Genomic DNA, 22730 nt, shown 5'->3' with positions numbered 1-22730 from the left:
CGGTGTATGTGCGTGCCTCTCTCCCGCACGCCCTCATCGCCACGGAACATCTGTGCTGTGCAGTGGTCGAGTGCGTGGCCGTTACCGTCCGTGTGCGCGGCACCGATACGTCTGTCGCGAGTGTGTACGTGCGACCCGCTCTGCAGTGCGACATGACATCCCTGTCGCGCCTCGCCGCTTCGCTCGCGCGTGACTGTGTGGTGTGCGGCGATTTCAACGCGCATCATGGGTGCTGGGGCTCTGCGAAGACCACCATCCGGGGGAAGAACTTGATAGGCGCGGCCGGTGCGGCGGGCCTTGCCGTCATCAACAGCGGCCAGCCCACCTTCGCCCGTCGCAGCGGGACCGCCACAGTGATCGATCTCGCGCTTGTATCGGAGCGCTGCTCATACGAGTGGCAGCGTGCCCCGGACACCGCGGGATCCGACCTCTTCCCCATCTCCCTCTCCCCTGTGCAGCCGAATCGCGGCGCCAGGCGTGTGTACACGGTAGTGCGCTGGCCCATGTTCCGCGATTTCTGTGCCCAAACACCACGCGGCGACGATTTCTTCGCGCACATCGCAGAGTGCGCGAATCGGGCTTCGACGCGTGTTGCCGTACCTGCCGGTTCCCCTTGCCCGGACATCAAGCTCCTCAATGTGCGCGCCGCTCGCCGCCGCGCTCAGCGGAGAGCGATGCGAACCGGAGCCGAGGCGGACTGGACTTTGTACAACCGCCTGGACGCTGTGTGCAGACGACACGCCCGTCAGCTGCGCCGCCGATCTTGGGCCGGCCTCTGCTCGTCACTCGCCCAGCCGTGCAACGAGCGCCGTGGATGGCGAGTCCTCCGGGCCCTCCTGAACCCGAAGGCACCGCGGTTTCCGGTGCTAGCCATCGCCATAGCGCGCGGGATCAGCGAGCTGGAGCTCGCAGAGCTTCTGGCGAACGCTTTTGCTGCCACCCCTCCTGCTTCCAGCGCGCCCCCGGCTGTGTTACAAGCGCTGTACGCTGCGGTGTTCGTGCGGGGCGAAGCTCACACAAACCACGCACAGGCAATCACAAGCCTGTGCGAGAGTGACTTCACTCATCACGAGCTGCAGCGGGCCCTGTCGCGCGGCCGGCGCCGCCGCAGCACGCCTGGGGCGGACGGGATAACGCTGCAGATGCTGCGAAACCTGGACGAGCCGCAGCGCCGCCTCCTGCTCGACGCTTACAACGACGTCCTGCACAGCGGCTCCCTCCCGGATTCGTGGCGACATGCTGTAATCGTCCCCGTGCTGAAACGCGGCAAGCCACCTCACAGCCCTGCCTCATACCGGCCGATCTCCCTCACGTCTATCCCGGGCAAGACGATGGAGGCGATGGCTCTGTCCCGGCTCCAGTGGATTGCGGATGCCCGCGGTGCTCTACCTCCCGAGCAGTGCGGCTTCCGCGCTCGCCGCTCCACGGCGGATTGCATCGCTGTCGTCGTCGGCACCCTCGAGCAGGCCAGGCTCAACAGGGAGACTGCCTTCTTGCTGCTCCTCGATGTCCAGAGCGCATTCGACTCCCTCCCTCACGACACCATCCTCTCGGCCGTGCGGGCGCTCGGTGTGGAGGGCAGGCTCCTTGCTTACATCGAGGCCTTCCTCGCCGGGAGAACATCAGCTGTCCGAGTCGGGGGCACGGTCGGCTCGCCCCGTCCTGTGAGCTGCGGTGTGCCTCAGGGAAGCGTGTTGAGCCCGTTTTTGTTCAACCTTGCCCTCGCGCCCATCATCGAGTGCATTCCCAAAAGGGGCCGCTTCCCTGTGCGTGCTGTGCTCTACGCAGACGACATCGCGCTTCTCGTGCACGGGCCGACCTCTGCGACGGGGGAGATGCGCTACCGGCTTCAGGAGGCGCTGGACGGCGTCGCGAACTTCCTGCGCGCCATCGGCTTGCGGCTGTCGTCGACGAAATCCGAGGCTATCCTGATCCGCCCCTGCGGTGTCCGCCGCCGCACCGGCTGTGTGCTCGTCGAAGGAGTGCCCCTGCCCTGGCGCCTGACAGTGCGGTACCTGGGGCTCACGATAGACAACCGCCTCACATGGTTCGCTGCTGTGCGCCGGCTGCGCGCTGAGATGCGCCGAGTGGAGAGTGCGGTGCGCTGCCTTCTCGCCCGTGGCGACGGCTGCCCTGCCTCGTTCGCGGCGGCGCTCTACTCTGCGGTGGCACTGCCGAAAGTGTTGTACGCGCTACCACTGTGCCGTGTCAGTGCCCGGCTGTGGCAGCTCATCGACAGCGACCACCGCCGAGTGCTTCGCATGTGCCACGGCCTCCCTCGCTCATCGCGGGTTGCGGAGACGCTCGCGGAAACTGGCGCGTGGCCCGTCTCTTTGACGGCTGACCTGCGTGCCCTCGGTCACCTCGAGCGCCTCTCCTGTGCCCCGGACGCAGGACCCATCCTGTCCCTCATCCGTTGCCTGCCCCAGTCACGAGTGGGAACAGTGTGCGAACTGTACGACAGCCTGGTGGTCGACCCTCCGCCCGTACCGCCGACCTGGCCACCGCCACACCAGCGCACGCCACTTCACGCGTGTCTCGACCTCCCGGGCGTCCGCTCCAAACATCGCACGCCTCTCTGCGCTGTACAGCAGGAGGCTGCTGCCAGGATCGAGGACGACCTGGGAGGAAGGACGCACTTGTATGCCGATGGCTCCGTCCTCAGCGACGGCTCGGCGGCTGCCGCCTGTGTTGCTCCCGAACTTGGCATCACGAAGCAGTGCCGGCTCTACTATCGGGCTTCCTCTACCACGGCGGAGCTAGCTGGACTTCACCTCGCTGCGGACATCCTCGAGGAGTCGCCGCACATCACCAGCGCGGCGATTCTCTGCGACTCGAGGTCCGCGCTGCAGCAGCTGCTACTCGACGAGCGCGCGCCGCCCCTTGCACAGCGCCTTGCCGTCCGTCTGCACGCACTGAAGGGGCGATGCAACCTACGCCTGCAATGGATCCCCTCGCACGTCGGAGTCGCGGGCAACGAGACGGCGGACCAGCTGGCCAGGCGCGCACACGACCCGTCGACCGCGCTGACAGACCGGGTGAGCTCGCTGGATACAGCGCGACTCCACTTCAGACGGGAGCTCGCGCTCCGCCATCCCGACGACCGAGTTGCGCAGGGGCGCCCACCGCGTCCTCTCCCGCAGACCGGATTCACTAGGCGCGAGCGCGCCTTCCTCCTCGCCCTTCGCACCGGTTCTGTGTGGCCCGCCGAGCGGCGGCATCGACTGCGTGGAGCCCCCTCTCCCCTTTGCCGCGACTGCGGCGCGATCGAGACACTCGAGCACCTGCTATGTGAGTGCCCCAACTTTTCGCTCGCGCGCGCGTCCCTTGCCCGTGTTTACCGTGGGCACGGCCTGCCATGCGACACCGTGACTGAACTCCTGCACCCCTCGGGCTGCCCTTCACGCCACAGGACACTTCTACGTGCGCTCCTGACATACGCCGAGGCTGTCGGCCTCGCCGACCGCCTTTAGCTCCATCACATTTCCGCGGCGTGCTGCTGTTTCTGGTGCTCCTTCTCTCCCCCTACTTTCATTCCCTACCCCCTGTGCAGCGCGGTTGAGGTGTCCTCTGCTGAGAGACAGTTACTGCGCTGCACTTTACCCCAACCTTTCCTTCCCATACTCAAGAATCTCCTTCTCTCTCTCGCGCGCGCGCGCGGACGCGAGAGTGAGTCGCGTTCGCCGGGTCATCCTCGCAAGCTTTCACTCTCACATGCAGCGTACGGCGCGCCTCGACGATGTTATCGAGTTTGGACTTTGACGGAGCCTCACGGCGACGGCGACAGCAGCAATGCGCCTGGAGTGTCAATATAGTCCCTAATTTCAAGTCTGCGTCCTTCTCTACGGTGAACTAAATGGAATCTTCTTGGTTGTTTAGATGCGTGGAGAAAAATTCCAGAGCACAGCGCTGGTTACGCAAAAACAATTTTGAACCTCGCGAAAAGAAATCTTGGTGATAGGCTGGAAGAAGCGAGAGGACTACTTTCTGGCCATTCCATTGTCAGATTTGCAATGGTCACCGAGACAGAGGTAACCATTGGTGTACCGTGGACTTGCTTGTAGATGGCCTTATCAAAACAAGTAGGTGTTGACCAGGCACTCTTATCTAAACTTATCACTGGGGCTGCGTAAACATGACGTTGAGCTGGCTCGCGTTCCTGCTCGGAAAGTGAGGGACGCACTCGCTGGTGAGAAGGACAAGCTGCCGAAGGAAGCCTTTCCTGGAGTTGTTTACAAGATCCCATGTGCGGATTGTGATTGCGTCTACATCGGGTAGACGAGCAACCTTAAACAGCGGCTGCGCCGATATCAAAACGATGTCGACACGAAGAGTGGCTTCAAGCACAGCACACAGCAGTGACTAAGCACAATATAGACTGGATGAACACTAGTCTAATCGACCAGGAAAAAAACTGGAAGTCAGGCCTGTACCTGCAGTCCCTCGAGATGCAGTCAACGGGACACAAGCTCAATAAAAACGAAGGAACCCTTCCCCTTCTTACGGGCGTGCTTGCACCAAATGCTAAAATCTATCTAAGCAGGCCTTTTCGCGAACGTTTTTCGACCTATTGTGAACACGGCTAAGCCGAAACGTCTTGTTCTTCAAACGTTTATTTTGGTCGTTGTACGTCTATATGAAGCTCACAGTGGTCATCCTATACACTAACAGCATCCTATCTTTTGGATTGCCATACTACGCAAAAACACTCTTCTTCAGAAATGCTGAACACCTCTTCTTGCGGTGCCAGTTTTTGACTGAGGTATAGCACGGGATGCTCTTCACTACTTTGGTTAAGTTGGGCAAGGCGACACCTAGACCACGCTTGCTGGCGTCACACTGGAGAATGAATTCTCTGCGAAACATGGTACAGTAAAACATGGTACATACATGGTACAGTAAAAGAAAGAAAAAAGAGACGTACTTCACATCGTCATTGGCGATTTCTACAGTAGTTAAGGAAGCTTTAATACTTTTGGTTGGTACAACAATATGGCCATAACAACATAACAAAATAGTTGGTATAACAATAGTATAATATTACTAGAATTTATATAAAAATGGCGAATAAATGACCCATGTAAGATTAGAGAAGTTATAAAGCTAACAGATAACCACGCTTAAGCGGCCAGTTTGGGGGTTGAAATGCAGACATTCCACGCGCAGAAGTAAGTATTACAGTTTAATATGTGTGGATGCTTTAAGTGGCGTCTTCTCTGTTGGATGTGTCTAGTAGGTTGAGAAATGATGAAAGTGACGGAGAGGAAACTATGTCTGAGTGGAGGAGATTCCATTCTTTGATGGCACGTGGGAAAAGTGAGAACTTCAACGTGTCATTGCGAACACTGTACTGGTTTAGTGTAAATGGACGATTCTTTCGCGATAGACATGATATAAAGTAATGTACTTAGCTCGCTCTATCTTATAACTGCCGTGCATTAGTTGGTAGATGAATATTAAGCGGGCTTCTCTGGCCCTAACAGAGAGTGTATTAAGACCTGCATTAGCTAAGAGGCTTGTTGGGGAGTCATAGGGCCCGTATTTGATAAAAATGAACCTCACAGCTTTTCTCTGCACCTTTTCTAGTTTAGATATATTAGTTGATGTGTGCGGGAACCAGACGATGTTAGCGTATTCTAAGATAGTTGTAAGTTGTATAGGCTAGTAGTCTGGTATGCTTCGGTGCAAGGCGTAAACATCGTCTAAGAAAAAAAAAAGCTTGCGTAATGCGATTGGGGTCATGTTATCAATATGTAAGTTCCGTGAAAGGTCAGAAGAGAATGTCAAACCTAGGTGTTTGTGGTTGTTTACTTTATTCAGGCAAGTGCCACCGAGGCCGTAAGTAAATTCCGAAGGCTTCTTTTTTGTTGTAAAGGACATGCATACAGATTTACTGGTGTTAATTGACATTTGCCATTCTTCGCACCAATTAGACACCAAATCAAATGCTCTGTTTAATAATAAGTGGTCTGCGTAACTGACAATTTCTTTATAAATATTACAATCATCCGCGAAGAGCTTAATGTCACATTAAATGTTACCAGCAATGTCGTTAATAAAGATCAAAAATAGCAATGGGCCCAGTACTGACCCTTGGGGAACACCGGAGGTGACAGCTACAGACCTGGAAGGGGTGTTATCTACAATAAGGGACTGTGCTCGATGCGATAAGATGTTCTTTATCCTTTATCTGACCGTTCCCGATTGCAGCCTGTAGTTTTGCAGCTAATTTTACATGGCTTACACAATCAAATCATTTGCTGAAGTCGAGGAGGATCATGTCTGTCTGGCTTCGGTTGTTTAGGTTGAGCGCAAGGTCATGCACCAATTCGGCTAGTTGGGTGACCGTTGAGAGGCCACTTCTAAAGCCGTGTTGTTGAGATATTAATATATGTTCTTGCTCAAAAAATATAGTGATATGTTTGAAGATAATATGTTCCAATATTTTACAAGATGTGCTGATAAGTGAGATTGGTCTGTAGTTAGAAGGTTCATTGCTGTCGCCAGACTTATGTATTGGAATCACCTTCGCTTTTTTCCAGTCATCTGGTAGTTGTGCAGACGCAAGTGATTTGCGTTGTATAATGGCAAGGTATTGGCTACACCATTCTGCATACGTTTTTAAAAACTCATTCGGGATATTATCTGGCCCGTTAGCTGTCTTGATATTGAGATTAAGCAATAGATTAAGAACTCTGGCATTGGTAATGCTTAATGAATCGATGGTTTTAGGTGGACGGGGTAGGGAGGGAATTAAGCCATTCTCTGAAGTGAAAACCGACAAGAAAAAGTTATTGAATGTGTTTGCTCGAGCCGTTTTCTCTTGTAGAGACCGTTCAGGTGACACACCTGAACACGGGCGAAAGTATTTCCAAAACCTGTGTGGATTGTTGGTTATGAAATCGGGGAACGTTATGCTGAAATAGCGATGCTTTGCATTCTTTAACTTTCCTCTGAAGTCAGCTAGAGCGGAGGTCAGTTTGTCGTTCAGAGATTCATTCGGCCCTTTTATTTTAATAGTATGTCTAAGTCTTTTTACTTTACGCTTCGCTTGAAGGACCTCACGCAATATCCATGGGTTTTTCTTTTGTGGTTTGCAACGTTTAATCGGGATGAAGTTTGTTGTGCAGTTAGCACGATTGACTTAAATTGACGCCACAAATTGTTGACATCACAACATGTTTCTGAAGCTCCTTGAAGAAAAATATTAAATTCGTGTGCCAGGTGAGCGAGAATACAGTCATGAGCTGCTCTACGAAAATCTAGTACAGCACGATCCAGGTTTAGCTTCTTTATGTTGCCTTCAAGCGAGAGCTTACATTTAGGTACGTCGTGGTCCGATATACCACCGACTGTTGCCATCTCAATTGCGTGAAGTGGGAAATGGTTACTTATGAGTATGAGACCAAGTATGTTATTCGTAGAGCCATGTGAGCGAGTTGGCTGGTCGACTACTTGGTAAAGGTGGAAATTTAGCATTAGATCCGTAAGTGCTGAGGATGTGGCTGTAGTGTAGTTCATGGTACTCCAGTTCAGGTCTGGTAAATTGAAGTACCCCATGAGGATGACCCTGCTGGTACGAACGTGGAACTGCTTATACTCCTGCAAGGCAAGCACGCCTTCGTATCCAAGTAGGGCTTCGATAGACGCAACCCGCAAATATACCGGTGTCATTGTACGATATTTTACAAAATACATCCTCCGCGTTGGAGACCTCAGGGAGTGGAACGAATGGAATATCATTCTTAAGGAGCAGGGCCACGCCGCCACCACGAGACAGCCTATCTTTACGAATAAAAGAGTAACCTGGTGGAGACATCTCGTGACTGAAGATATCTGGGGATAGCTAGGTTTCAGTGATGGCCACTATATCGGGATTGTGTTCTAGTAACAGTCTTTCCAGGAGTTCCACTTTGTTTACTATGCTTCTCGCATTTATATTAAGCGCTGTTAGGGTCTCACGCTTGTTTGACTTCGGGTTGATGGACGATTTCTTTCTGTTTTTTTGTAGTGAAACCCTTTGATTTTTTTCGTGATCCCAAACAAATACGCGATCATTATTGTAGAGCTTGTCATATGATAAAGATACTTTTTCTTGTTTTTCCCGATTGGGTTTTGCACTTTCCCAGAGTTTCTTTCTAGTCTCCCGCATTTTGCGGCTGAAATCCTCTCCGATAGACAAGTTGGAGCGTTGGAGCTAGTAGCCTTTTCGTAATATTTGAGTCTTCTGTCTAGTGTCGAGAAGCCTGAATATGACTGGTCTGGTTTTATTTCTTGAGTATCTACCTAAAAGGTGATGCGCTCAATACCAACGGGTTCTAGACCAAAAGTGCTCTTAATTATATTGTCGTTCACAGCCGCTTCTAGGCTTTCACTGCTTTCTCCCTCTGTTTCAGGGAGGCCATATACTAATAGATTCGCTCGTCTGTTCCGATTTTCTAGTTCTTCGGCTCTCTCTTCAAGCCTTTGCAACCACACCTTCATATCTGTTACTTCACTTTCAAAGAATAACACCTTTGCCTCGATTGCTGTTAACACGTCTAACTTTTGGTCCATCTGAACGAGGCGTCCTTCTTTAATATCTTTAATATCAGCTGCTACGTCCTTAAGTTGTTTGGCGATCTGGTTTATGTCAGGTCCCGGGTTAGATTCTACATCACCGCACAACAATAGCAGTTCTCTCAAATAAAATGTGATGTCGATGCAAATCAATATATAACCGACCGTATCAACGGAAAGGCAACATTATGAACGCACGTGCCGGACATGCCCCAAGGCTTTCCTTCTCTGTGTTCGAGCAAGCCACGCCTTAAAGCAACGGTGGAAAGACTTTCTAAGATAGTATGGTTAAATAATGGCTCCTCTAAATAGCGCATGTTACTTTCAAAAAAAAATCTCCCAAACACTACAGGTTTCTAACAAATAACTTGGACGTGACGTTGCTAGCGTATCTCACACAAAAAGAAGCCTATCTGCTCATAAAGGGAGAGCGATATATAGAAAAAAAAAACAATGTTTCTAAATCTATGCGTGCGAAAACCATCTCCGAGAATATCAGTGAACTTCTAAAACAAATAATATAAAACAAAGCTCAGGACTGACTTATCGGAACAATCTCTAGTCTCGGAGATTCTCAAAACAAAAAGTATGCACAAAATCTGTATTGTCATTATTCATTCCGAATGGCCGATGGTTGCGTGATCTCTTTTTGCCGTACTCGAGGCGCCCGCGGTCTGAGAGCTTTTCTTTTCAACCTGGTAACTCAGGGCACACAAAGGGCACGTAGGTCATTCCCCTCGCTGCAGACCCCCGATATTATAGAAAAATAAACTTTATTGTGCGAAGGAACTCCGTGTGGTTAATCTCGGGTGGATCCCTCTTGTAGAGTCCCACTGGCCGTAGGTACTGGCGAAATGCCTTTTAGGCCTCGTATTACGAATTCACAGCCCAGGATGACCACTTCGCGTCACCTTATTGCCACGTTCTGCTGTGTCATATAGGTTACACCCGAAAGAACTCAACCAAGGGGGGACATAATTGCCCCCTGGCTTTTGCCCTCCTCCGCGCCGAATGTCTCTTTCTTTGGTCCTTGGTTTCGGTCCTTCATCTTTGAGGGAAAATGAACTTCAACCTTCAAACTTCAACCTATTCTACCTCCTTTGACGGCTCGGACACGCTCTGACTGGAAACATTACTAACGCCAAACGCCCCTTTCTAATTTTTTGCGGCGCCCACCACAGGTTTTAGTGTATTTCGCTTTATTTGGCCGGGTTGTCTTCTCTGCCGCATTCCTCACTCTTCGATGCCTCTTAGCACGATTTCTAGCGCTCATTTCCAAGTCCGTCTTTTTTTTTCTTCCCGCTAGTGGCTCCTCAGCCAGACCTTCTTCCTGAATTTCTGTCGGCGAAATCAGAACGATTTCCTCCTTCGGCTTAACTACGTCTCCGAAGGCAGTTTCATCCGCTTTTTTTTATTTTTGCACTCTCCTCAGCGTCGTAGCTCTACCCCTGACCCCTGTCCTGCACTTCTGTCCGGAAAATCGGATAGATTTCCTCCTCCAGCTAAGAACGTCCCCATAGCTAGCTCTTAAATCATCTTTTTTTGCAGTTGGTTGAGCGTGGTAAGTCAGCTGCTGAGCTAGCTCCCCTGCTTTGGACTTGGTCAAACCTATGACCTGGGCTTCAGCAAAGGTGCCCCCTTCTTTATTTAGTAGCGACTCTGAGCTGTTCGAATAAAGGCAAGGGTAGCCTTCGGTAGCCCATTGACGACTGCTGCTGCTGTCTCGATATCTCCGAAGCGTCCTTCAATATGAACGTTTGCCATTGGTAGGCACACTGAGTCTTCGCTGACGACCTGCCTTGTCCACGTCCACTTGGGCATGTCATCTGCAATTTTTCCATACTTCGGATGGACGTCGTCTATGGTGGCCACGGAGTCCCTGAGTACCCTACACTCTTTGCCATTTACCATTAGATCCGTTATGTATAGCTTCAGGAGATGGAGGTTGCACGGATGACTGCTTATGGAAGTGAATACTGGCCTGTTATTGGAGCAGTTTTGGTCGAAGTGAGCCGTTTCCTTAGTCATAGCATGCCAATTGAACTGTCGATTCGCGCTCTTGCTGATGATTTGTGGGTTTCATTCTACCCCTTTCAGTTTCTTTCGCTATGCCTTCGGTTCGCACCGAAGTGCGTGTCGCCTCGTTTCTTTTTTGTGTGTGGTTTTCTGCTCTCGAGTGTAAAATTTTGGTCGTGGGGAAGGTTTTTGGTAGTACTGTACGCTACTGCTCTGCGGCCTGAAGCCATGGCACGCCACCTACTCATTGGCTAGCTGTGTTGCCCTCTTTACACAGACCCCCTCCTACCTGTCCTTAATCCAAAGGTGCATGTTATCCTTCAGGGTCTTGTAGAATTGCACTATCCAGATTAAATGTGACAGTTTCCTGATGTTATTCGCATTTGCTCCTTTCAGCCACTCCGAAAAGTTATCCTTCAGGCTGCACGCAAACTCAACAAAGCTTTCATTAGGCTTCTTTCTTTCCTGTCGAGATCTCCTCGCAAAATGTTCTGCGGAAAGCTTAGATTTTGTGAGTAAGCTCGACTTTACTGAACCCTACTTGCCTGCCTAGGCAGCGCTAAGTTCGGCCACGATTTGTGAGGCTTTTTCCGGCAGCAACGCAAGCAACCGCTCCGTCCAAGTGTCTTGGGGAAATGCTCGTTTTCATGAATTCGTTCAAATTAATTATGTCACCTATGTCATCGGATGTTTTGTACAGCTGAAGCAAACTCATCATTTTCACGCTTTCCGTTTGTGGCGGGGCCGCATCCGAACCGCGCGCTAATCTCGCTTGCTATAGCTTTATTTTCTTGAGCTCAATATCTGCCTGCCTTTGTTCCCTCTTTTCCTGTCTGTCTTTTTCCTTCCTTTCTGCTCGCATTCCTTTTCTTCTGCCATTTCTTTCCTCTCAGAACATATCTTTTCCCAGTTGTCCGTGAGCTCGTCCTCCTCGAAACTCACTTCGCAAATGTCAGCACAAATTTTGGCCTTCGTCAACTTACGGTCAATATCCATACCGAGCTCTGATCCTAATAGCAGCAGCTTCTCTTTTTTTAATTATTGTGAAATACACGCTTTTCTGAAAGCCGACTAAAACTATGATTGACCGCACACCCGGTGGCGCTGAACAAGAGCTATTGGGCCGATAGAACCTGGTCCTTATCGTTCGGAAAAAGGTAGTCGCCCCAGCGCTCATCCAACCTTGAGCTTGCGAAGGTGGTGTCTCCTGGAGCCACGTGCCTAGGTCCACCGATCCCATATCGTGAGGGCTGACTTCTGCTTCTCTTCCTTCAAGTTTCCTCGACTCGTCCAAGCCTTCACGCCGTTACTTCGGCGGTTGTGCTTTCCTGATCCGCGTGAGGAGCTCGCTTAATGCCGGATCCACAGACGTCACTCTTCCGCGCGCACTTTACCTCGAGACTGTGAAGGTCGTGTCTCCTAGAGCCACATTCCCAGCTCCGCCGATCCCGGATTGTGAGGACTGCTTTTCCCATCTCATCGCTGCCACCAGTTTGTTGCAGCTTGGGGCAGCGCTTCAGCCAGGAATTCACTTGGCACAGGGATGAGTACGCCCGCTAATAGAAATTAAGGGAAAATGATTTATTTTACATTTTGCACTGGCCCCAGATACGGAAGCCCACTTGATGCAGCAGCGTATAAAACGTCTGAGTTCATATCAGTCTCTAACCAATCTGGTCAGAGACTCTGGCAGCGACTCTAGAGGATTGCTGGTGATCAAGTCTTGTTTCGTCGCAATCCAGCTGGACTTACCTTTGTCTTCTGCATATTGATCTTCAAACCTACTCTTACACATTCTCGATTAAAGTCCTCAATCATTTGTTGCAATTCACCCTTAGTGTAGCCAAACAAGAACTCATCTGCGCCCTTGATCCTCACTTCTAGGCCTTCCCAGTCTAATAAGTTGAATATGTCTTAGCGTACAGCGTGCATTGGATGGATTATATTTCGTTCCCTGACCTGCCTTGATACATGAATTACAACTTTTCTTGTGGAGAACCAAGATACCTGTGGAATCTTTGTATGTATTTCCCAAGATATGCACGTATTCCTCCTGTTCCCTTCAATTTCGCAATGCGCGTATGACTTCTGGTATCTCAACTGAATGAAATGCCTTTTCATAATCTATGAAAGCCATATAAAGGGGTTGATTGTACTGCTCAGATTTCTCAGTTACCGGTTTGATGACATAGATGTGATTCGTTGTAGGATATCTCTTCTTGACGCCAGCCTGTGTTGTTGCGCTGTTGCAGTCGTGTTACCCTGTCTCTATTAGAAATTACCTTGGTGAATATTTTAAGCAATACTGGAAGCAGCCTAACAGGCCTACACTTCAATTTTTTAACCCCTTCCTTCCTATGGATTATTATAATAGTGCCACACTTCCAGCGCTCTGGTTCACTTGAAGTCATGAGGCATTGCGTTTAAAGGGTCGTAAGTTTTCCAAGTTGAACATCGCCTCCATATTTTGGTAAATCGACTTTTGTTCCATTTTCTTCTGCTATTTCTCAGCGCGACATATCTTGCAAGGTCCTTCTAATTTCAGCGCTACTTATATACGAAGCCCCTGTTCCTGGTCCTCACTGCTTCGAATGAAGATAACGTGGATGATCCGGGTAATGTGCAGATCAGTATAGAATTCTTCCACTACATTTACTATTTCATCGAAATTGCTGATGACACTAGCCTGCTCATCTTTCACTGTATACACCTTGGCTTGTTCTATGCCAAGTTTGCTTCTCATAATTTCATTCTGCGGCCATAATTTACTGTTTGCTCAATATTTCCGATGCTACAGTTTCAACTATTCTTTACTTACTCTTGTTTATAATTTTTGACCGTGCAGCAAGTTGTTTCTGATCTCTTGAGCTAGACCAATGTCATGCTAGGTCATTTCTTTATTAGGTGCTTTGTTTCGATTACGCACAGGAAATCTTGTTCATGAGAATAAAATTTACACAAGAATATAATTGGTTGGAGTGCATACGGGAGGCCCTTACAAATCTTGGCTGGGAGCTTAATACAGCCGTTAAAAGGAAAAGTGTACAACCATTGCATTTTTCGACGCCACCAGACAGCAAAAACATGGAGGGTAAAAAAGAAGCTCGAGAATATGCTAAGGACCACGCAAAGAGCGACGCAAGAAAAAATGCTAGGCGCAACGTTAAGGAATGGGAGGAGAGCAGCGTGGATAAGCGAGCAAACAGGGTTAGACGATATTCTAGTTGAGAATGAAGAGAAAAAAATAGACTTGGACAGGCGATATAATGCGCAGGGGCCCTATAACGTAAAACTATTCCAATATGTTTCTATTCCAATTTCCTGAGGTCAAATTTGCGTAACCACCGACGCAAGCACCGGGCGGCCACCCGCAGTGTTGTCTGAACGGACCAATCAAACGCTCTCCTCGTTCATAGGACGTCACTTTTGTTTGAAAACGAATAACATTGTCTACACTGAGCGACTTGTCGTATCTAATTGGCTGACGAGAGGCGAGGAGAACGCTCAAGTGGAGAGGGATTCACTGGGGCAGAGCCACTTCACTGAAAATCGATAACCGGATGAAGAGGGTGGTGCCGACGTCTGCGATTGGTCGGCTTTCCCTTACCTAGCTTGTGGTGGTTGGTCGAAAATCGCAGCGGCATGCAACGAAAGCTTAAGAATGACGCTAAAACTGACCCTCAGCAAAGAAGAGTTGGCAGAATGAGGTAGTAAACGTGCCGAAAGTGCTTGAAAACGGTACACGGTCACGCAAGACGTTTTATTATACGCAAATACACCCATGATCTCCGGCAGGTGCGAGTAGCCAGCGTCTCAGCGATCGGCGGCAGCCACCTTTTATTCCGTTCGGAACAGGGCAGCCTGCGGCTATTCCGAAAAAAAAAAATCAGTTTTGTTCGGCATATTAATGCACCTTTATGGCGTACACGTCACTTTGACGCGGTGAGATTGTGTGGTTTTGTGACGTCGTGTGACAGGCAGGTGAAGTGGGTGCAGCCCGAAAACTTTTTACCAATAGCCGAGGGCTAATTGCGAAAAGGGGTCGAATCCGAGAGAACTGTTTTCCTTTTTCCTGTCAAATCATGCATAATCAGTGTGTACACATCATATCAGATGGGAGGTATTGCGGTTTTCGTGACGTCGCGTGACAGACAGGTCAAGTGGGGGGGTGGTCGAAAAACGTTTTTGACCAATCGCGGAGGGCTGATAGCAGAATTGGAATAGAAAAGTTTGGAATAGTTTTACGTTATAGCGCCCCAGAGTAAATAACCGGTGGACTGTTACAGAATGGGTGCCAAGGGAAAGCAAGCGCAGTCGAGGATGGCGGAAAGTTAGGTGGGGTGACGAAATGAGGAAATTCAGAGGCAGAAGTTAGAACCAGGTAGCGCAAGACAGGGGTAATTGGAGATCGCTGGGAGAGGCGTTCCTCGTGCAGTGGATATAAAAATATCCTGATGATAACAATGGCTACAATGACATGCGATAATTACGCCGATAACGAGAAGTCACTGAAGTGTTCTTCGTTTTTCTCTGCAAAAGATTACCTACAAAAGATTACTGAGGAAAAGGTCACTCAGGGTCCAAGTCACTTTCGCTTGACACCCGCGATTTCGCATTAGAATTGATCGTGGGTCCTTCCACACTAAAGTTTATTTGTCCATGACACGTTTCCGAATGCCTTTACTTGTGAACCTGTTGCATCGTGGAGTCCTGCACACCGCTGCTGCACTGAAATCCACGGGGTCTCCTGAAAGCAACGCAACATTTTCAAAACGAGACTGAAAACATATACACAGTGTAAACACTCGGAAACTGCGCTGCCGTCTTCTTGTCGTTGTTGTGGCTTCTTTAATTGCATGGGCACGGCAGAAAATGGAAATCGTAACTATACGTGCGAACTTCATTGTTCTTTTTTTGTCACTTTCTGTGGTGAAAACCAACGGGGAAATCTTTTTTTTTTTCAATCTTTCCAGGCTTTCATCAGGCTCTTCCATCTCTAATTCCACCATTGCTCAAATCTTTCGTTTTTTTTTGTAAGTCAGGAGTACGCGGCAAATCAGCAGCACCTATCCGCTTAGAGCTCTTGTCTCCTTACTGGTATCATGTCAAAAGGTCGTAAATATTGCACTGAATATTTATCGTATGAAGTTGAGAGTATGACGGAAGCCCGTCTGGTCGGGATGATGCATAGTTAAAAGGAAGAGGTCTGGACAGCGACCAAAAACGGTTTAAAATAGTTATTTACGTTTCGGCTCCCCCACGGAAGCCTTGTTCACAATGAAAGAAGCGGCAGAGCTGGCGCCCCTTTTTATGTGCGTCTCAAAACATGATTAAGGCACCTGGCATACATGGGCGGCAGATTGCCTTCGTTGCGATTAAGAGTGTGCGCCGTGGTTTGGATGATTAGGGACTCAAGATAAAGACGCGAAGAATGATTTCGTTCCTTGGCAATCACACGAGATTTCTCCCAGTTAATCTTATGTGATGTGGCTGCGCAGTGTTCGGCCAAGGCATTCGATGCAACGTGTCGTTTCTGGACGTCATTCATGTGTTGCTTAAGTCTTGTTTTGAAGTTGCCGGTTTCACCGACGTAGACATACTGACAGTCCGCACACGGAATGGCATACACCACGCCTGGGAACTTGTCCTTTTCCAAAGGGTCTTTCACATGCACGAGCTCGTGTCTAAGTTTCGGGGAGGGCACGTGCGCAGCCTGCACGTCATACGACCGCAGGACGCTTGCAAGAGTCTCGCTTATGCCGGGGACGTACGGAATCGAAGCCCGTCTTTTGGGGGGTCCAGACTGGGTGGCTACTGTGCGAGCCAGCTGGCGCCCTACTGAGTCAATGACGTACTCAGGGCATCCACAAGCCATTAATTTCCTCCGCACAAGTGCATTGTCCGCCATGTGGTCTTCCGCTGTTGTGCACACGTTTTTTGCCCGACGAAGAAGACAGCCGACAACAGACCTCTTTTGCGAAGCTGGGTGCACCGATTTGTAGTTTAGGTAGCGGCCCGTGTGAGTGTGCTTCCTAAATACCTTGAATAACAGGTTTGGCCTTTCTCGCTGCACAAGGGTGTCCAGGAACGGAAGTTGCCCTTCATTTTCCACTTCAACGGTGAACTTGATTGCTGCTTGTATATTGTTTAGGTGAGCCGTGAAAGGGTCAAGGTTTTTCCCTTGCAAAAAACTGAAACAGTCGTCGACATATCTGAGGAAGACTTTAGGTGCCGGTGTAAACGAGGACAACGCTTTAGCTTCGATAGCCTCCATTGTTAGGTTAGCTACTGTGACGGAAATCGACGCACCCATTGCTGCTCCGTGTACTTGCCGATAAAATTTCTTCTGCAACGTGAAATACGTATTTGATAGGCAAACTTTTAGTAGCCTACCTATGTCATGCACATCGATGGGGGATCTGTCACGCAACGTCGGGTCTTCGTCAAGGGCGGCGACGCAAACTTCCACGGCCATGTCTATTGGTACGCTTGTAAACAGTGAGACCACGTCAAAAGAAACTAAGACTTCCGAATTTTTTCAAAGAAAGAGATTAAGAACCACTTCATATACTGGTTCCCGGCACACTTAGGACCAAAGATCGGCGACGTCCCCAACCTTAACGAGGCGGCACACGAGGCTGCGCGCACGCTTACAGACCGCGCGGCTTCACCCAACCACTCGGAGAATAAGGACGCGCCCACTACATACAATGAAATCATTAAACACTACTACCTACAACGCAGACAGTATAGCACGCCACACCGCACGCTCACTCGAGCTCAAGCGGTTACACTCAGAATGCTACAAACAGACACATACCCCACGCGAAACAGATTACACCATTACATGCCTGAGCTCTACGACAAGTCTTATTGCACCAATTGCAATACATCCCTTAACGTATATCATTTACTCTGGCCGTGCTCGCAAGCTCACATAAACTCCGAACCGGACAAGCGCAAGTTTGAAAAAGCAATCCGGAACGAAGAACTCGCTCCCCAACTCTGGGCTGTCGAGCAGGTCCACGACGCCGCCAGGAAACTCAACCTCCCGGTTCCGTCGTGGGAGACGCCCGCTCCATGAGAGCCCAAAGCTCTCGTGGCCTGCAGGACCTGAATAAAGTTGATTTCCTTCCTTCCTTCTTTCCTTCCTTCCTTCCTCGGGGTGGACGCTTGTCCCTTTAACCTTTTCAATGAAGTCGTACGTGTTCCGTATGTGCGTGGCACGTTTTCCAACGAGTGGCGAAATGATTCTGTGAAGAAAATTTGACAGCTAGTGGAGCGGCGAACGTGTGAAGTCCACAATAGGGCGCAGGGGAACATCGGGCTTGTGCACTTTTGGTAGGCCGTATATTGCTGGAGCAGATCCATTGTGGCAAATCAGTCTGTAGTACAACTGCTTGTACTGAGGCGGCACCATACGGAAGACGTCGGCGAGTAGTTTCTGCAGGTTCCTCTGAAGCTTGGGTGTCGGGTCTCTTGCGTCGCTGGCGTACGTGTGAACGTCACTCAATAGCAAGCACATTTTTTCGATGTATTTTCTCCTGCCTAGAAGGACGGTAGCGTTCCCCTTCTCGCCGCTGAGCGCGCTGTGAACTTGGTCGACCAATCCCGCCGTGACGAGGCTCGCACACGCGTTGTAAACGTATTGTCGAAGTGGCACGCCCAACCCACCGTGGACTCCTTGTGCAAGCAAGAACGGAATGCCATCAAGAGGCTGCAGGAGAATCTGGATATTGTCGTACTTCCCGCCGAGAAGGGGAACGCTACCGTCCTTCTAGGCAGGAGCAAATACATCGACAAAAATGTCCTTGCTATTGAGTGACGTTCACACGTACGCCAGCGTCACAAGAGACCCAACACCCAAGCTTCAGAGGGACATGCAGAAACTGCTCGCCGACGTCTTCCGTATGGTGCCGCCTCAGCACAAGCAGTTGTACTACAGACTGATTTGCCACAATGGATCTGCTCCAGCAATATACGGCCTACCGAAAGTGCACAAGCCCGATGTTTCCCTGCGGCCTATTGTGGACTTCACACGTTCGCCGCTCCACAAGCTGTGAAATTTTCTTCACAGAATCATTTCGCCACTCGTTGGAAAACGTTCCACGCACATGCGGAACACGTACGACTTCATTGAAAAGGTTAAAGGGACAAGCGTCCACCCCGAGGAAGTCTTAGTTTCTTTAGACGTGGTCTCACTGTTTACAAGCGTACCAATAGACATGGCCGTGGAAGTTTGCGTCGCCGCCTTTGACGAAGACCCGACGTTGCCTGACAGATCCCCCATCAATGTGCATGACCTAGGTAGGCTACTAAAATTTTGCCTGTCAAATACGTATTTCACGTTCCAGAAGAAATTTTATTGCAAGTACACGGAGCAGCAATGGGTGCGTCGATTTCCGTCAAAGTAGCTAACCTAACAATGGAGGCTATCGAAGCTCAAGCGTTGTCCTCGTTTACACCGGCACCTAAAGTCTTCCTCAGATATGTCGATGACTGTTTCAGTATTTTGCAAAGGAAAAACGTTGACCCTTTCACGGCTCACCTAAACAATATACAAGCAGCAATCAAGTTCACCGTTGAAGTGGAAATTGAAGGGCAACTGCGGTTCCTGGACACCCTTGTGCAGCGAGAAAGGCCAAACCTGTTATTCAAGGTATTTAGGAAGCACACTCACACGGGCCGCTACCTTAACTACAGATCGGTGCACCCTGCTTCGCAAAAGAGGTCTGTTGTCGGCTCTCTTCTTCATCGGGCAAAAACGTGTGCACAACAGCGGAAGACCACATGGCGGAAAATGCACTTGTTCGGAGGGAATTAATGGCTTGTGGATACCCTGAGTACGTCATTGACTCAGTAGGGCGCCAGCTGGCTCGCACAGTAGCCACCCAGTCTTGACCCCCCAAGAGACGGGCTTCGATTCCGTACGTCCCCGGCATAAGCGAGACTCTTGCACGCGTCCTGCGGTCGTATGACGTGCAGGCTGCGCACGTGCCCTCCCGGAAACTTAGACACGAGCTCGTGCATGTGACCCTTTGGAAAAGGACAAGTTTCCAGGCGTGGTGTATGCCATTCCGTGTGCGGACTGTCAGTATGTCTACGTCGGTGAAACCGGCAACTTCAAAACAAGACTTAAGCAACACATGAATGACGTCCAGAAACGACACGTTGCATCGAATGCCTTGGCCGAACACTGCGCAGCCACATCACATAAGATTGACTGGGAGAAATCTCGTGTGATTGCCAAGGAACGAAATCATTCTTCGCGTCTTTATCTTGAGTCCCTAATCATCCAAACCACGGCGCACACTCTTAATCGCAACGAAGGCAATCTGCCGCCCATGTATGCCAGGTGCCTTAATCATGTTTTGAGACGCACATAAAAAGGGGCGCCAGCTCTGCCGCTTCTTTCATTGTGAACAACGCTCCCGTGGGGGAACCAAACCGTAAATAACTATTTTAAACCATTTTTGGTCGGTGTCCAAACCTCTTCCTTTTAACCAATATTTATCGTACCACGGTATTGCAGGTGGAGCTTTCCATGGGATGAGTCCGATGTTGTCCTGCTGCCGACTCCGATAACACACGGAAGCGGCCTGCTTGCCATCACCATCAGCGTGCTCTTGGGTACAACATGCGTCATTGTCCCGCCTAACTTGAGGCTTGAGGTTGTGGCCAAGGCTGTGGAGCAGTACAAGGTACATTAAATGCCGCATTAGATTGAAATAATGCACGCGCAGTTTCTTCCCTTAACCCCCCCCCCCCTTCTTTTTCGATGCTGTTACAGGGAAGCATCTAAGAGGACTTCCACAGCGTTTTCGTGAGGGGTGAAGGCGTGCATGCGACAGCGTAGCCAATATCAAATCTAAAGTGGATATTCTATGCGAAGCTTCTCATACGTGTCGTTCCACGATCTCAGATCTTGCTTACAAAAATCATGCATAGTGACTACCTGGCTGAGATTGAATTATCACGATACCATTCCTAGTAAAAAAATGCCCGTCACAACACGGTCTTTTAAAGCTTGGTCAATAAAGCGAAAGATGCTTCCGCAAAACAGTCCACGTAAAAGTTATATTCATTCCTAACGCCTTCACAACTTCGCCTACTGAGGCTACAATGATTCGGCTTGAATATGTGTACGTTCTTACTGACAATCTTGGAGTCCCGAATACTGACAATAATCCACGAAATTGATAGCCTTTTTCTTTGAAAGACTACTATTGTTTCGGTTATTGTAATTTATTTACCACACTGCCTTACACCTGTTGTGAAAAAAAAATTATTTAGGCGCAAGTGCACTGAATGACTCTTTTTGAAATAACATGCCGTACACAGAAACATTTTGGTTTTATTCCACATTCATTCATGAATTTCAAAGTGAGCAAACTTCAGTATATAGGCCTGCTTATTGGCGTTCAATTTACTGCATAATATAATTTAGATTTTTTTTGTTTTAAGCAAAATATAAGATCTGGAATTTGGCCCGTGTGTGACCTCACCATAGTTGCTTCCTAGCAATCCACTGCAAAGCGCAAAGGCTGCCCTCCGTAAGACCATCGGCGCCCAGTTTGCTGTTGTAACGCCACCTCACTCAGCACATGATGGCACGACTATGTGGCCCACTCCTATTAGCTTTTACAAAAATTTGTCTCTTTCTTGTTTTCTCGTCTTTTCTCAAAGAGAGTCCAAGGAGCCGACGTCGCACGAAAGCTCCGAGTTTATTTATTTTCTCGCGTCCTGTATTTCTTTTTCTTTCATTTAGATTTACAAACCTGTCTGATGAATTTGAAGACGCACATTTAAAAGTGCGCGACCAAGCTATTTTAGCGCCCCATATATTGTTTATCTTTGATAAACCAGTAGACAGAGGTTGAGCAGTGCTAGGAGTTCTAAAGACCGCCGCTGCGATCAAATTGTTGAAACTGCGTAACTGCTTGTGATAGCAGTTAGGTGAAGACCTTTTAGCTTAGTCTAGCGTCATATTCAAGGTGGCTTCATAATCATCATCGTCACTATACTTGTTTGCCTATATTTTGTGCAGTGCGGAGCGAATCTCTCAGAATACCTCTAAAAAACCGTGTCCTGTGCTTACTGAAGACATAGTAGAGGGCCGCAAGTTTTCTATCTTTAGAAAACCAACTAGAACTGAGATTTTACTACAGACTTGAAAATTGGTATTCCAGTTGCTAACAAAAAGATTTCGAAAATTCACAGGTTCAGATGAGCGTTCTGAAGTTTCTGAGGCAAAAGCGTGAAGCCGAATGTAAGAAAGAAGAGAAGCATATTCTCCTTTCAGGAATCTACTCTGAGAAAGGAGAACTCTGAGGGCTGTCGCCCCACTTCTCGACTCCTTGCTCATTCTAGAATCTACAACAAAAATAGGTTTTGTAATATTTAATGGGGATGGCTACCCATATTTTGTCAAACTGCGGGCACCGACTGCCTGACACGAGACAGCCACTGCGCTTTGCGGTGAAGTGGCAGGAAGAAATCGTGCCCATCGTAGTGCAGGGGCCAAATTGAATAATTCATATTTTGCCCAAACCGGAAATCAAAATGATTTACTGACGGAAATCAAAGGCTTATAGTAGGTCTATCTAATGATCTCTGTTTCATAATTCTACGAGTACCGCACTGCCAAAATTTTGAATTAACATGCACCAAAACCAAAATTTGAGCATGTTTTGCGTGCTATTTCAGAAAATCACTCGAGTGTATCGATGATTTCAGAAGTTTTCTTTCTTATACAGGTCTATGATAATTTAGCAATGTAATTCCAATCAATAAATCAGTAGTAGTTTTACCATGAAAAAAACGGAAATTCGGTAGATTTTTGTCATTATTTAGGACCACTTTGAAATTTTCTTCTGGCGATGATCTTGATAAACACCTTCAAATATAGAAGATTAATAATTCCAGGTTCAGTATTCGAAGTTGTGAAGCGCTTGACACTAAAATAAGCCTTATATTGATATTATTGCACAGCCAGGTTTCGCGTAGGTGACCGTACTTTGAAAGCATGTCACCTGACGGCGCAAATATTTCAGTAAATGCGCCTGTTGAAATCACAGTGAGGAAGGCATGATAGCCATTATCGTTTAAAAACAAAATTTGAGATAGTCGAGTCTCGGACGCTAGACGTGGAATGA

At 48.9% G+C, this 22730-nt stretch overlaps 1 protein-coding gene across 1 annotated transcript in view; it reads left to right on the top strand.

The window, feature by feature from the left end:
- LOC142580026 (uncharacterized) overlaps window positions 1-22730 on the top strand; it is a 73481-nt gene that overhangs the window by 30730 nt on the left and 20021 nt on the right. Inside the window, exon 5 of the mRNA XM_075690751.1 lies at window positions 20108-20276. Within this exon, the coding sequence (XP_075546866.1) occupies window positions 20108-20276 (169 nt within the window). The remainder of the gene's footprint in view (window positions 1-20107; window positions 20277-22730) is intronic.

This window comes from Dermacentor variabilis, chromosome 4, assembly GCF_050947875.1.
Source record: "Dermacentor variabilis isolate Ectoservices chromosome 4, ASM5094787v1, whole genome shotgun sequence".
NCBI lineage: Eukaryota > Metazoa > Arthropoda > Arachnida > Ixodida > Ixodidae > Dermacentor > Dermacentor variabilis.
The sequence above is the reverse complement of the archived record's forward strand: the minus strand, read 5'-3'. Positions and strand labels throughout refer to the sequence as shown.